This window comes from Melanostigma gelatinosum (genome assembly GCF_949748355.1).
Source record: "Melanostigma gelatinosum genome assembly, chromosome: 11".
In the NCBI taxonomy this organism is placed as follows: domain Eukaryota; kingdom Metazoa; phylum Chordata; class Actinopteri; order Perciformes; family Zoarcidae; genus Melanostigma; species Melanostigma gelatinosum.
In genome coordinates, this window is record NC_136644.1 from 5,334,147 (window position 1) to 5,348,065 (window position 13,919).

Below are 13,919 nucleotides of genomic sequence, written 5' to 3' on the forward strand. Positions count from 1 at the left end.
TACCACGGGTGTGCCAGTTGTGTGACGCGCATTGATACAATGTTATCCGCCAGTCTGACCTCACATCCGTCTCTCTAGACAGATTTTTGTCTGCCGCATTTTCTTTTTATTTTGCCTGTGCCGACTTTAGCTCTTAGATTAATTGTGTTGTTGACCGGGTACAGGGATTTCTACAAAGTCTGCTTCTACCACAGTAGTCTGCTGCACAATGCCTGGATTTTCAGACCGAGATCGTGGCAGAGATAGAGGGTAAGCGAAGGGTCAGCTCTGGGTGAACGTTTGACGTTAAGATGAACAGCTTAGCTGTCTTGGCCGCGCTCTCATAACAAGACCGTTGTCTTGTAACGTTAGTTTATATCGCCACTAGTTATTTAGCTGCAGTCGTGTATTAAAAAGAGAAACGCTGTTTTTATGCGTTTAAACGTTCTTGCTCTGGCGTATCTGTAATGTTTTGCGTTTCCCTGCCTATTGGAGGTAAAATGGCAGCTAATGACAGCTCTGTGTCGGCCTGGTTGTTGTCATGTGACGCAGCGTTGTCTCTTCTTTCGGATGCACATTTCAGACGAAGATCCGCAAACGTGCAATTTATTTGTAACGAGTTAGTTTTCTAACGACCCTAATAACCATGTCATGCTTCCTACAGGAGGTGAAGCTCAGCCCCATAATGTTCTCGTTGTATCGTGTATATAACGTTAAATCTGTCTCCATTCAGTAATATGACAGTTTATCATGAGCCCTAGTGTTTACCTATACGGCAATAATCAAGAGCTATACATTTAGACTTGGGACTGTGCACAGTGTTGGATTTGTCTATATCAACACTTTGTACACTTGTTTGCTTGATAGCAAACTAATAAGCGACTGTTTTTATGCCAGAGATGCTCAGTGTTTAAAAAGCAAATAGTATTCAGTTCCATGTTTGCCTCGTGGGTATAAACTCTTTTTCTGCTTGGAGGATTGTGCCCTCATACACAGATGGTATTTAAAGCTGTTCACTAAATTATAGCCCCTATCCATTTTGTGTGATTTTTTTATGTGGTGCTAGACAATTTGGGAGGAAAATGTCTTTGATTTAGTACTGCATGTCCATACATTTGGAGGACTGACAAGAGACTGATTCTTTTTTGTGTGTAGATAGCTCTAACGGCAAGGCAAGGCAAGTTTATTTGTATAGCACATTTCAACAACAAGGTAATTCAAAGTGCTTCACATAAAACCATTAAAAGCATCAAAACATAAGGCAAAAGAAAATGAGATTTAAAAACAATTAAGAACATTCATTGCATTAAAACTTCTTTTTTTTTAAACAGTGTAAGAAATAAAATACAGTAGTAAAATGCAGGAAATTGATTAATATATGAATTGAATGTGGAACCTTTTTGCCACTATTCATTTCTTTCAGTTTACCTTCTAAATCCCCTCGTAACATTTTAAGTTTAGCGGCACTTAATGAGCCATTTTCTGGAAACCCAAACTCTTCTGACCAGTATGGAAGACATTCCAAACATGACTCTCCGTGTTTCTGTCGCATTAATTCAATAATCGGACCTTCCGGTTCCGCTGATTTTGAACTTTTTCCACCCATGTTACCTTCTGGTGTGGACGTCTAACACCAAACCCTATGCTACCTATCACGCAATATCCTCATTTTGTCTTTCAAACCATACCAAGGCCTCGAAGAACAAGCTGAGGTGATCCTGATGATACATGGTGATCATTAGGTTTTATTTTTACTGGCTGTGTAGTACTAACCATATGTGTCCTGCTCTTTTACACAAGGTATAGTGGAGGACCTCCTCGTTTTGGTGGTGGTGGTGGTGGTGGTGGTAGTGGTGGTGGTAATAGGAGCGGACCTCCTCCGGGGAAGTTTGGCAACCCTGGTGAGAGGCTGCGAAAGAAGCACTGGAACCTTGACGAGCTTCCAAAGTTTCAAAAGAACTTCTACCAGGAACATCCAGATGCAACTCGCAGACCACCTGTAAGATTCACTTCTCGTGAAATTAGTTTTTATTCATGTGGTCTTGCGAGTATGTGTATTGACGGTGTTCTTCAATTGCAGCAAGAGGTTGAACTGTACCGAAGAAACAAAGAAGTTACGGTCAAAGGCAGAGATATCCCCAAACCAATTATACAATTCCACGAAGCTGCATTTCCAAGTGAGTAGAGACGAAAGCGCCACCACACAAAAATCACAAATATTTCTTTACCCACTACTTGAGTCATTGACAGAAGTTTTAAAGTTGATAGTTCAACTTGCATCATCTTACTTTTGCAGGCTACGTCATGGAAGTTATTGGCAAACAGAACTGGACTGATCCAACTCCAATTCAGTCTCAGGGGTGGCCAGTGGCCCTGAGTGGCAAAGACATGGTTGGCATCGCTCAAACTGGTTCTGGGAAAACCCTAGCAGTAAGTGAAGTACTTTTTAATTATGATTTTTTTTTTTCAGAGCTTTTCTACCCAGCACCCATATGAGGTTAATTTGTTGTCGCCTTTTGGTAATTAAGACATAACACTTTTGCCAAGAGTGATTGGCTCAAGATCGAACAGATTAATGTGAATACAGAAACAGACATTTGAGATAATACTGCAACGGCTGAGGGAAGAAATAAATCCTCCTATGTTGTGGAAGGTAATGACTACCAGGAACACTGATACATGTGCACTGTGATTTGAGGTATATATTTAAAGTCAGTCCTTTTTTTGTTTTTCTTTCTTTTAGTACCTTCTGCCTGCAATTGTGCACATCCAACATCAGCCATTCTTGGAGCACGGAGATGGACCTATTGTAAGTACGCTTGAAATGATTTGTCCGAATGTGTGGCCTCTTATTAGTGCCGGATGCTATTGACAGCCCTTTTGTTTTATTACTATTTTGGAAGAACAGGAAAACTAGAGGCCCCGATGATGCCCAGGCTTCATATCATATTGATCCATGTATCAATCTGTATATCACTAATTAGACAGAATTCAATACTGTGTGCCCCAAGAAACAAATAAAAAAACGGAAGGTGACTCTTATATCTTTAATGTTAACTAACTTTGTGTATGCCTTGTGTTTCACCTGGCTGCAAGAATACTTTTCTCTTCGGTGAATAAGTTGTCCACGCAGTGCCATAATGTTATGGTATCAGCAGGGTTATCTCCCTCTTGGGAGGGGCCAGATATATTACCTGAGTTTACAGCTTGGCATGCTATACAGAGCCAGTAGAAATGGGGCAGTTGTGGTCTTGGTCTACACTGACTATTCTTTCTTGGTTGTGTTAAAGTTACTTCTCTCTGTCTAAAGATTGTCCTCCATGAATGGATGAACACAAAAGTAGTTGTAACAGCCCAGTATGCATGAGGCTTACCTATTCAATTTATTTATTTAATGTTAAGGATGCAATACACAAATATTGATTCTGATCATTTATATCCATCTTTCTTTAGTGCTTGGTGCTGGCGCCAACCCGTGAGCTGGCTCAGCAGGTGCAACAAGTGGCTGCTGAATACGGCAGGGCCTCCCGTCTCAAGAGCACCTGCATCTACGGGGGTGCCCCCAAAGGACCCCAAATCAGGGACCTTGAGAGAGGTATGCTTACTTTGTTGTTCTCGCTATTTAAATAGATTACTCAATTCATTCAACTTTGCCATTAGGGATTTGTTTTATGGCTTTAAGGTTAAATATATAATACTATGTTTTCCCTGTCTTTTAGGGGTTGAGATCTGCATTGCTACTCCGGGTCGTCTCATTGACTTCCTTGAGTGTGGAAAGACTAATTTGCGTCGTTGTACCTATCTGGTGCTGGATGAAGCAGACCGCATGCTGGACATGGGATTTGAACCTCAGATCCGCAAGATAGTGGAACAAATTCGGGTATGTTGTGTTGTTTTCTTTCACTTGGCACACAATTGACATTATTATTGAGACAATCTCAGAGTCAAGTAAATTGTCACATCACAAACAAGTGTATGAGAAATATTTTGCCCAGTACCCAAATAAAATAGAGTTAAAAACAAAGTTCTCCAGAGAGAGGAATTCAATTCATACCCACACAAGTTGACCAAACAGCCTGTGATCAATACTCATTCTTCAGAACTCGCCCAGATTAACTGATACTAAATATTAGACTGGTACATCTTTAAACGTGTTAACAATTACATATGAGGGTTACATTTCATTTGAAGCTGCAAAATAGGGTTGAGGTCCTCCTTTTTGTCCTCCCCAGCCAGACCGTCAGACCCTGATGTGGAGCGCCACCTGGCCTAAGGAAGTTCGCCAGCTGGCTGAGGACTTCCTGAAGGACTACGTCCAGATCAACATTGGCGCGCTGCAGCTCAGTGCCAACCACAACATCCTGCAGATAGTTGATGTTTGCAATGACATGGAGAAGGAGGACAAGTGAGTCGATGATTCCAACCTCTTTATCAGCATCGGTCAGTCAACTGATGTGATTGGGGGGGGGGGGCAACTTTGTATCAGTCAAACCTACTCAAGTAGAACAGATTGTGTATTTAATCTCAAAACAGGATCAACAATAAGGCCTGTACGATTGCCTAGGACAATTAAAATGCCACATGTGGCTTGTAAATGCAGCAACTAAAGGATAATTAAATGCATAGTTTTTTCCATAGCTGATGATGGAGGTAGCTAAGCAGTGTTCTGATTCATTTCCTTAAATAACATGAGACAATTAACTTTAGTCTTTGTTGTTATTTTATACCTGCAAATAAATACAGTAATCTCTATCGGGGGCAATAACATTAACGTTGAACCCTGAAGGTCTGTTGAAGTGACGGACTATTTTTGTCAAGACAATTTAGCATTTTGTCAACTAAGTTTTGTCTCAACGTCCTCTTTGCCTCGTTAGACTGATCCGTCTGCTGGAGGAGATAATGAGTGAAAAGGAGAACAAGACCATTATTTTTGTGGAGACCAAAAGGCGTTGTGATGAGATCACCAGGAGGATGAGAAGAGATGGGTAAGGATCTCCTCGTTCCTCCCCTCAGAGTGTGTCTTTTCCTTATTTTAACTCTTATGTTCATCTCGAAAGTTAAAATTGAGGCTACGTTAAAAAATTTTCTCCTTATTGCTCCTACTTGTTGTTGCATTAGTGTTTAATGTTCAATCTGTCTGTCACAGGTGGCCAGCAATGGGAATTCATGGAGACAAGAGCCAGCAGGAGAGGGACTGGGTCCTTAATGGTTAGATTTGATAAATCACATCGCAAGTTACGATTTTAAAATATTTAACCATCACAGGCTGCTCTGTAACTGAATTAAATCCCGTCCATCTCCCTTCAGAGTTCAGATATGGCAAAGCTCCAATCCTCATCGCTACAGATGTAGCCTCCCGTGGCTTGGGTCAGTATGCCATTGAGTATCACCACTTTCTTATCAGTGTTACACTTACTTTAAAGAAAGTGGTTTTGCTTTCTTTAACTTTTCTATGCATTTTCTGAGTTTTTCTCACCTTAAGGTGGAGTCTTTGTGGCAGGCGCTAGGCATGACAGTCCCAGGCCTCGAGAGGGAGAAGGATGACATATTGGAAGTGCTCAACTGGCTTGCCACCCAGTGGGCCTAGAGAGGTGAAAGCTCTTGTGTGCCAGTGAACTTCAAAAGGCTGCGTGGCTAAGCCTTTTGCTCTATGTTGGTGAAATACACACACATCTGTTCTCTGTCCATGGATTTCACCTGACAAACGCCATCCAGCTGTTTCCAACTCAAACATTTAAAAAAAGAAAAAAAAAGAAAGATATGCTTGATGTTGTGACTTTTGCCTTGCATGCTGTTGTGTTAGAGAGCGCTGTATTGCAAGTCACTTGTTTGAGATTTGGAACAATTGTTACCTTTCGGAGCTTGTATCGCGTAGCATGGGTGCTTGAGAGCCTGTCTTAAGCTTTCAGTTGTTTTCTTTTCCCGTCAAAGTGCTGGATTTCTTGAAATGGAGAGAGCAGTTTGAAATCTTTTATCTGTCTCTGAAAATTGATGAGACCTGGCACATGTGTTTTAGGGGGTAGTGGGAACATCTAGTGAGAGGAGAAAGAGAGTGAGACAACTCAAACCAAAGTTCCTCCCTCGCCTGCGTTTTAAAGTCATGTCGAGACCTGCCAACGAGAGACATTTTCTCAAGTGAACACTGGCTTCTTGGAAGATCTTGCCTTGATGAGACTGATGAAGTGGGTGGGGGGAATTGTGCCGTGCTCGGTGAGGGGTCCCACGAGGTTCATGTCTTGGGCCTTTTGCATTTTTTTTTTTTTTCTTTTTCTTTTTTTTTTGGGGGGGAAGGGGCCCCTGTTCAAATTAGCACTTGGTCTATTTTGTCTTGGCAAGACGTGCAGTGCGGCCTTTAATATCAAGCTTCTTTTGAGAGTGTACTGGGAAAAACGGACCTGCAAAAATGTACCCCTGAATGGTCCTATATTGGCACATGAGGAGGCCCCAGTGCATATCGTGGCCCGACTGCGTAGAAGCTCCTGGATGTCACTTGACAATTTGTGGGGGATTTCGCTGCATTGGGAAAGGACTAGTGAATGCATACTCCTTTATGGTAAGACTTAAATCCATTTTTTTTTCTCCCTTGTTTAACAAAAGGGAGAGTGAATGTCGTTTGGATCTTTTTGATTATGGTAAGCAATTGGAGTGTGCATCGTTTCTCTCTTCCCACAGTAGTATTCCCATGGAGTAGATGTATGCACAATCTTATGTTGTTTTTAACATGTTTTCCCTCCACAGCCGAATGACCATTTTCTTCCCCCAGCCTCCACAGTTGCTAACTTTTCCCTTTGATCTGGCTGTTGTGGTGTGCAAAATCCTGTGTGGCCTCCATGTTTTGTTTTGCCACACTGCAACACTTTCACAGATGTGGAGGATGTGAAATTTGTCATCAATTATGACTACCCTAACTCCTCCGAGGATTATATCCATCGCATTGGACGCACAGCCCGAAGTCAAAAAACGGGCACAGCCTACACCTTCTTCACCCCCAACAACATGAAACAGGCCAGTGACCTGATCTCTGTGCTCCGCGAGGCCAATCAGGCCATTAACCCCAAGCTCATCCAGATGTCAGAGGACAGAGGAGGTAAAATCCGACACTTGTTTACATTAATAATGCTTTTTAAGGAAGGACTAGTATAGCTATTAGTAGTCAAGACCCGTCCTGATTAATTTGTCTATTTATATTACTGATTCATATTGTATGCTGCTTTATTAGGAGCTTATATCCACCTGTTAAATGAAATTATATCATCTTTGACTTGTCTCAAAAGACCCTTTTTTTTTTTAGACCGCTTCACGTAATGTTTTCCCCTTTTGTCCCTGTCCTGTCTTCGTCTCATGCAGGTCGTGGTAGGGGGGGAAGAGGTGGCTACAAGGATGACCGTCGGGATAGGTATTCTGGGGGCGGGAGGAGCAACTTTGGCGGGAGTAGCTACAGGGACAGGGACAGCGATAGAGGGTTTGGCAATGGGCCGAAGAGTGCCTTTGGTGGCAATAAGGCTCAAAATGGTGGCAGCTATGGTGGTAACAGTGGTGACTCGAGTGGTAGCTATGGTAGCAACAATTACAGCAACAGCAATGGACAGGGTAATTTTGGTGCTCCGGCAAATCAGGTGGGTGCCTTTGGTAACCAAAGCTTCCAGGGGCCCCCTCAGTTTGGGGCCATGCAGAGGGCCGGTCAGAATGGTATGAACCACCCACCATTCCCATTCAACTCTCAGCCACCACCACCACAGGCCCAACAGCCACCACCTCCACCACCAATGGTGCCCTACCCCATGCCACCACCCTTCCCACAGTAAATATGATATACGCACAATACATGGAACCAACATGATTTTGGTTTAGTCTTGAAATCTTACAGTGTGATGCTTATTATTATTATTATTATTATTATTATCCTTTGTACTGTTTAACTTTGTTTTGCTTACAGCAGGGTTGGAATTATTCCGTAAACCCAGAGCATTAAATGGAGTCATAGACGGGTCTCCTAGTGCAATTATGATTGCCGCACTTTTTCCTTGACTGTTTTATTTGGGTTACATTCCTCAGTAATTTATTTTTACTCGGTAATGCAGTGTTTTCAGTTAGTGGTATGTTTTAAAGTGATGTTATGAATCCTAAAAAGGGTGCGTGAGACCCTTTTGAATAAAATAAGAAAATTGGACCCGTGTGTTGTGTTTGTGTGGAATTAAGAATGAATTATAGAACTGATCCTGGTGACTGTAAACCACACACATGTGAACATGGCAGTATCGGTGTTGCTTCATTCATCAGCCGGAACACATTTGTGATGTCATCTTAGAGGTTGCACAGAGAGGATGAAAGAAAATTACACTTTGCATTAGTATACCGATATTGAGCAGACATATGAAACAATGCAGCACAGCAATTTAAGCTAAGCACATTATTACGCATCATGAAATTATAAAATGACCACTTTAGTTTAGGGCTGCAGTTACCATGTGGACACTGAAGTCATGTCCTTAATTAACTGTTTATTGGTTTATATTTAGTTGTCTGGTTGCAGTTTTACTTTAACTCTACTTTTAAATGAGTCCTAAAATATATTGATCCTACGAAGCAAACAAATATATTTCCTCGCCAGCATTTTACTGTAGACAAAAGAGACGAGGCTTCTAAAACTTGTATAAGTCGTAGTTTGTTTATTGAGCTCACTTGGAACATTTTTGGTGTTCATTTTTTATCAAAATTATGAAAAACAATGCTGTTATAGTACAACAATTGTGATTTGTTTTTTCAGTGAACAATACACCGACTGTATTATAAGTTTGGTTCTTTCAGAATGACACTGAATGCATCACATTGCCATACACCTGACTGAAGCATTTGTAACCCGGATGTAAATATATCACTTCCGGGTCGTAAATCACATGTAACTCCTGTGTGAATTCAAACAGTTGTCCACCGGCCATCATCATTGAACATTAACTGTGTGACAAAAAAAGTGCTAGGCGAGTGCATTCTGTGTTAAATGTACCGGTATGCTCCAGCATTTACGTATTGTAGCCATGTAGCATTAATACCGTGAACTAGTGACGGTATGCGACCAACGCTCAACAGGCAGATGATGAAGTCACCTCTCACTGAGCTCGTGTTTTTGTGTTCAACAGAAACATTTGACTCTATTTTTGTTTAATTATTGCTTGCTCGATTAATGCCTAGCTAACAGTTTATTTGACATTAGCATTTAGGGTTCACTTGGACTTTACTCATGAGGAGTCATCACTTCAATAGACAATCTTTGGCTTTACTTCTCTCAAGCTTTTCGTCATGTTATCTTGCTGTGTCAGAAACGTCCTATGCACATTAAAAACCCCACCATGCATTGCAGCACTGGCTCTGCAACACTCCAGGAGACACTGCAGCACGTCGTCAAGTGAGGACTTGGATCGGGTCAGCACTCTGCTGCAGCTCTGTGTGGACAGACACTTTGTCTCACCCGGTCAGACGAACACCGAGCTGTTTCAGCGGGGCATGAGCTGCGTCTATGGGCCTCTGGGCACGGAGCTGAGGAGAAACCTGCTGGAGCAGTGGTGGCACTCTGTGACCAGCTCCTCGGCTCAGGTGTTTGGGATAAACACTCTGAGCAGCAGCAAGGACGCAGCAGCAGATGGACGGGGACAGCTGATGATTGTTGAGTCTGACTATTTAAAACACATTCTTGAACAGCAAGAACTGAGCAAGGAGCAGCTCGTCCAGGAGGTACAGGCGCTCATTCACAGGTCCCCCTCTCTGAGGACAGACTTTCTACAAGGTAGAGTGCTGCATATTCCAGAGGGACTCACTGTTTGATTGTTGTAACATTGATGTGTTTGCACGAGTACTTGCACTACTATACTGTATGCTGATTATATATAGACCACAGAAAAAATGATACAGTGAAATGATGAATAATTGGTAGTCTTAAGGGACTTTCTTGGCCTTGGTTGAGTCTATCCTAGTTCAATCTCCACCTATCAAATATTATATTTAGGTTAAGGGTTAAGATTAGGACTTTCTGGGTACTTGGGTTTGTACCTTAGATGATGTCAGTCTGTGAACCACTGCTTAGAGCCACATTCTTCAGAGGGACAAAAGGATAGCGCATCTCTCTTTGGAACATGACTGATGGCACCTATCCTCAACTTGTAGCAAAACAGTCAAATGAAACAATGTTTGTCACCTAATTATCTTCTATGCTGGAAGTACAAAATTAGAATTAATTGTATGCAAAATTAACAGCTAGTAAGTCTCGTTTGTTCTCAGGTGCGTTGGAGCAATTTGTGCCCTCGTTGGAGCTGGTGAACAGGAAGCTACCCTTTGGCCTGGCTGAGTCTGGTCTGTGTTTCCAGCCCTCGGATGGCTCTGGTTGGTGAGGCTTCATCTACTGTCCCTCCGTCCGCATGTGTAGACGCACACTTGTGAAAAAGCTTATTCTCTCACTACAGCTTCTCCATATGAAATTATGGAACTCGTGCAAATACATTTTCCCCCTTTGTACTTATTGTTGCTTGATGATTTTATGTTAATACCACCTGTGTGTGACATGGAGCTTTTTAGTTTTTTTTTTGTGGCCATTTTGATGGATATGAATGATATCAATAACTGTTTGCATTTAAGTTGTTGTACGCTGTTCATTATTTAACCACTGCAGGGCGAGCTGGCCCCATTTTTCTGAGATAGTAGACATTTGTGCTTTGTATTTCATAACAAATTAGTGCTATTTAAATACAGTAAACGCCTAAAAAAAGAATGTGTAGTGCTACTGTAATTATAATGTAATGGTTCTGTTTCTGCCAGCCCAGCTGAGGTGACCCAGACGTCTCTGGTGTGGTTCTGCTCTCCTCGGACCTCTTCCCACTGGCTGGATCACTGGGCGAGACAGAGACTGAAGTGGTGGAGGAAAGTTAGTGTTGTTAAATAAGAGGAAATATTTCACAAGTATTTCAGAGCACTGAATGTAAGCTGAACAGATCCCCATGATCACTCAGATACACACACAGCTTTCACATGGTGAAAACAGTATGTAGAAAATATTCTTGTGTTTTGCAGATTTTACTTGGATTACAATATATTTATAACCACAAGGTGGTTTTCACAGTGTATTACTTGCATGTATTGTGCAGCGCTAACTGGAGCACAAAAATGGTTGTTTTCATGGGCTATTTACATTAAATGAGCAGTCTAATCTAAAGACTTTCCATCATTGATACTTATTTCTATTGCTTGAAGATACACTCCCTGATATTGCTGGAGGGCCCAAACACAACATTTCTCCCCAGAGGGAGACTACCGGTAGATAGGAGATTTGGGTCGAAGTTGAGCAGTGTATCTTTAAATTATTACTACATTAACATAACTTCCGTCACATGAAATCAGGCCAACCCATGTCTTTCCAGTTCGCCCGGTCTCCATCAGACTTCAGCAGTAGTGACGTCCCAGTGGAGGAACTCGAGGGGGCGGCGTCTCGCGGTGTGAGGATCAGCTACAGCTTCCCGTGGGGGCAGGAGCCCCTGGAGACGTTGTGGAGCAGAGGACACGCCGAGCTGCTGCAGACACACAAAGGAGTCCGTTCCAAACTACAGGTCAGTCTGCTTGTCTTCATGTGGACACTGTCTTTTTTTTTGTTGTTTGCATACTCGCTATGTCTGCATTCAGTTTTTTACCCCTTCAGGCTGCCATTGCCAAAAAGTTACATCGAAGCTAGCAGTCAGCAAAACCGGTTCCCCAAATTATGTGGCCCTAACAACAAAATCTGAAATTTCCCTGATGGGCCTTTTTTCACAGAAGACATTTTGACACGTCAGGAAAAGCACAGGCATAAAGGATGAAAGGATTGAGTAGATGAAGCCGTTGATGTTTCAAAGATCATATACACAAGCACCTATTCACTGCTGTTGTTGCCTTTCTTCATGATGACCACATGCAGTTTCTAAACGCAATTTCAGTTTCGAGATGGTCGTAAGTTGGTTCCCCACGTCGTCTCGGTAAGCGGGAACCTGGACCGCGGTGTGAAGGCCTTTCTGTCCAACTCACTCCAGCAGCTCATGAAACAAGACAGCAAGCAGAAGCTGGTGAGGAGAAAGGTGATGACCCACGTGTTAAACACGATGATATACTGTATTCCACTGTCTCACTTGACACTTCCCCTTTCTTTTGTGATGTGATCCTTTTGTCACTGGTTTTGGTTCGCTGTTGATTTCAGGTCCTGAAGCTGCACCCAGTGTTGGCGCCGGTCAAAGTGGCTTTAGACATCGGCAGGGGAGCCACTATGGAGCTGAGGCAGGTAAGAAACACATCTGTAAACATCAATGATTAAATAGATGTTTCTAATCTTGATTGAATCTGTGAATACATATGTAAAAAGTCATGTGCTCTGTGAAAAGGATAATTCAAGTGACTGTGATAGAATCCGCACCAAAGTAATTTAGTTGAACTTGTTCGCAGTTTAGGCGACAGTGACAGTCGATTGTTTTGTAGGTTTGTGACGGGCTGCTGCAGGAGTTTATGGAGGCTAAGATCCCTGCGTGGCCTGGGTATCTCGAAACTCTGCCAACGCCAATGGCGCAGCTGAACGCAAAGTAAAGTGCAATTCAGTGTTGCAAACTTCCTCATTAGGAGCGAATTATCTCTTGCTGTAGACTGATTGTGTGTCTCTGTGACGATGCGTTGTAGGTATGACGAGATGGGAGTGCTGTTCACTGTGGTGATCAGTGAGAACACGCTGGAGAGCGGCCTCCTCCAAGTCCGCAGCAGAGACACCACCATCAGAGAGACCAAGCACATCTCTGAGATCAAGAACTTTCTCTCCAGATACATTTCTGCTGCCGACAACATCTGAATGGACTTTTTGTTTTGGCAACTAAAAGCAAAAGTCTAAATATTGTGCTGCATCCCTTCCTGGTGAGGAATATTTCTTCAGAGCATAGCATTGAATGGAAATTATTCTTTTCCAGAATTACTTTTGGCTCAGTGTGACCTCAGTGTGTTTAGGTGAATTTTGCTGATTGGTGGTAATTCTGTACCTCGTTTTTTAAAAGGCTAAGAAACGTTTTTTTGTGACATGTGAAAAGGAAGATGTGTGTAAGTTCATGTGGACTTACCCAAGGTGCATGTACCCCCAGTTTTTTATTCGGTATGACTTGAGGACTTCCACTCACCCTACAGTCTCCCTCAGTACTTCCAAGGCAAAGATGTGGCTCAGTGCATGTCTCACTGTCTGAATTCAACAGGGTGGTATTTACATGATTGGAGGAGGATTGGGATCAGTGTTTGCTCAGGTTTCTGTCTCACTCTGTATTAAAATGCACAGTGTCTGTTAAGTATCAGATTTTTTTGTTTGTCTGTTTGTTATTGTCCTTGTGCTCCCTGTTCGTTGTCGTACATTAGTTTGTTATTAATGTGCCACTTGTGAATCAATGCTTCTCTTGAGGTTCAAAGATCGTTCTTGACCCTGGAAAAGCGGTCTCTCCTCAGAGTCCATTTTGTAGCTTTTCATGAGCGTTCGATCATATTACATGATCTTCATCATATTTCATATATATCTATAAACTCTATGCAACAGGGACTTTATAGTCACTCCAGACAGTTCATCATATGTATAATGCGGAATAGTGGGTTAATATTTCATAATTACTTTCGCTCTTGATTTCCTCTTTTGCTGTATTCCGTTATGACAGAGTTTTACTTCATTACAAATGTCCCCCTGGGGATGAATAAAGTAGCCTATCTATTATAGATATGCTGCTTATCAGTGCTCTGTGATATGTAATATATTGGGGATTTAGTTATATTTCAGTAGCAGCCGTTAATTTATATGCTTCAATCAAAAATGATTTACTTCTTTTTGGGAGCTATGTCGATTATTTTCCTGTGGAGGCAACGCTGCACAGTTTTGAGCCAATAACACGCGCCACGGTCTGACTGGGGCACAC

At 42.2% G+C, this 13,919-nt stretch overlaps 2 protein-coding genes across 4 annotated transcripts; both read left to right on the forward strand.

Annotated features, from left to right (window-relative positions):
- The first annotated feature begins 128 nt into the window (after nt 1-128).
- On the forward strand, nt 129-8,149 carry LOC306784509 (putative ATP-dependent RNA helicase DDX5). Of its 2 annotated transcripts, none has more exons than XM_079278536.1 (13): nt 129-249; nt 1,780-1,978; nt 2,060-2,156; nt 2,276-2,409; nt 2,723-2,788; nt 3,433-3,574; nt 3,699-3,859; nt 4,212-4,384; nt 4,854-4,964; nt 5,126-5,187; nt 5,287-5,346; nt 6,845-7,066; nt 7,327-8,149. In XM_079278536.1, exons 1-13 carry the CDS (start codon nt 209-211, stop codon nt 7,782-7,784), a joined length of 1,926 nt encoding a protein of 641 aa, XP_079134662.1. In that variant the 5' UTR covers nt 129-208; the 3' UTR covers nt 7,785-8,149. The 2 variants fall into 2 exon arrangements, with proteins under 2 accessions (XP_079134662.1, XP_079134663.1); XM_079278537.1 differs by having other exon boundaries at nt 178-249; nt 1,786-1,978.
- A 779-nt stretch (nt 8,150-8,928) lies between these two features.
- polg2 (polymerase (DNA directed), gamma 2, accessory subunit) lies at nt 8,929-13,216 on the forward strand. 2 transcript variants are annotated; one of them, XM_079278015.1, is made up of 8 exons: nt 8,929-9,760; nt 10,252-10,357; nt 10,786-10,891; nt 11,385-11,570; nt 11,934-12,071; nt 12,191-12,271; nt 12,466-12,566; nt 12,661-13,216. In XM_079278015.1, the coding sequence occupies exons 1-8, from the start codon at nt 9,277-9,279 to the stop codon at nt 12,824-12,826; spliced, it is 1,368 nt and encodes a 455-aa protein (XP_079134141.1). In that variant the 5' UTR covers nt 8,929-9,276; the 3' UTR covers nt 12,827-13,216. The 2 variants fall into 2 exon arrangements, with proteins under 2 accessions (XP_079134141.1, XP_079134142.1); XM_079278016.1 differs by having other exon boundaries at nt 11,934-12,059.
- Nucleotides 13,217-13,919: the final 703 nt, after the last annotated feature.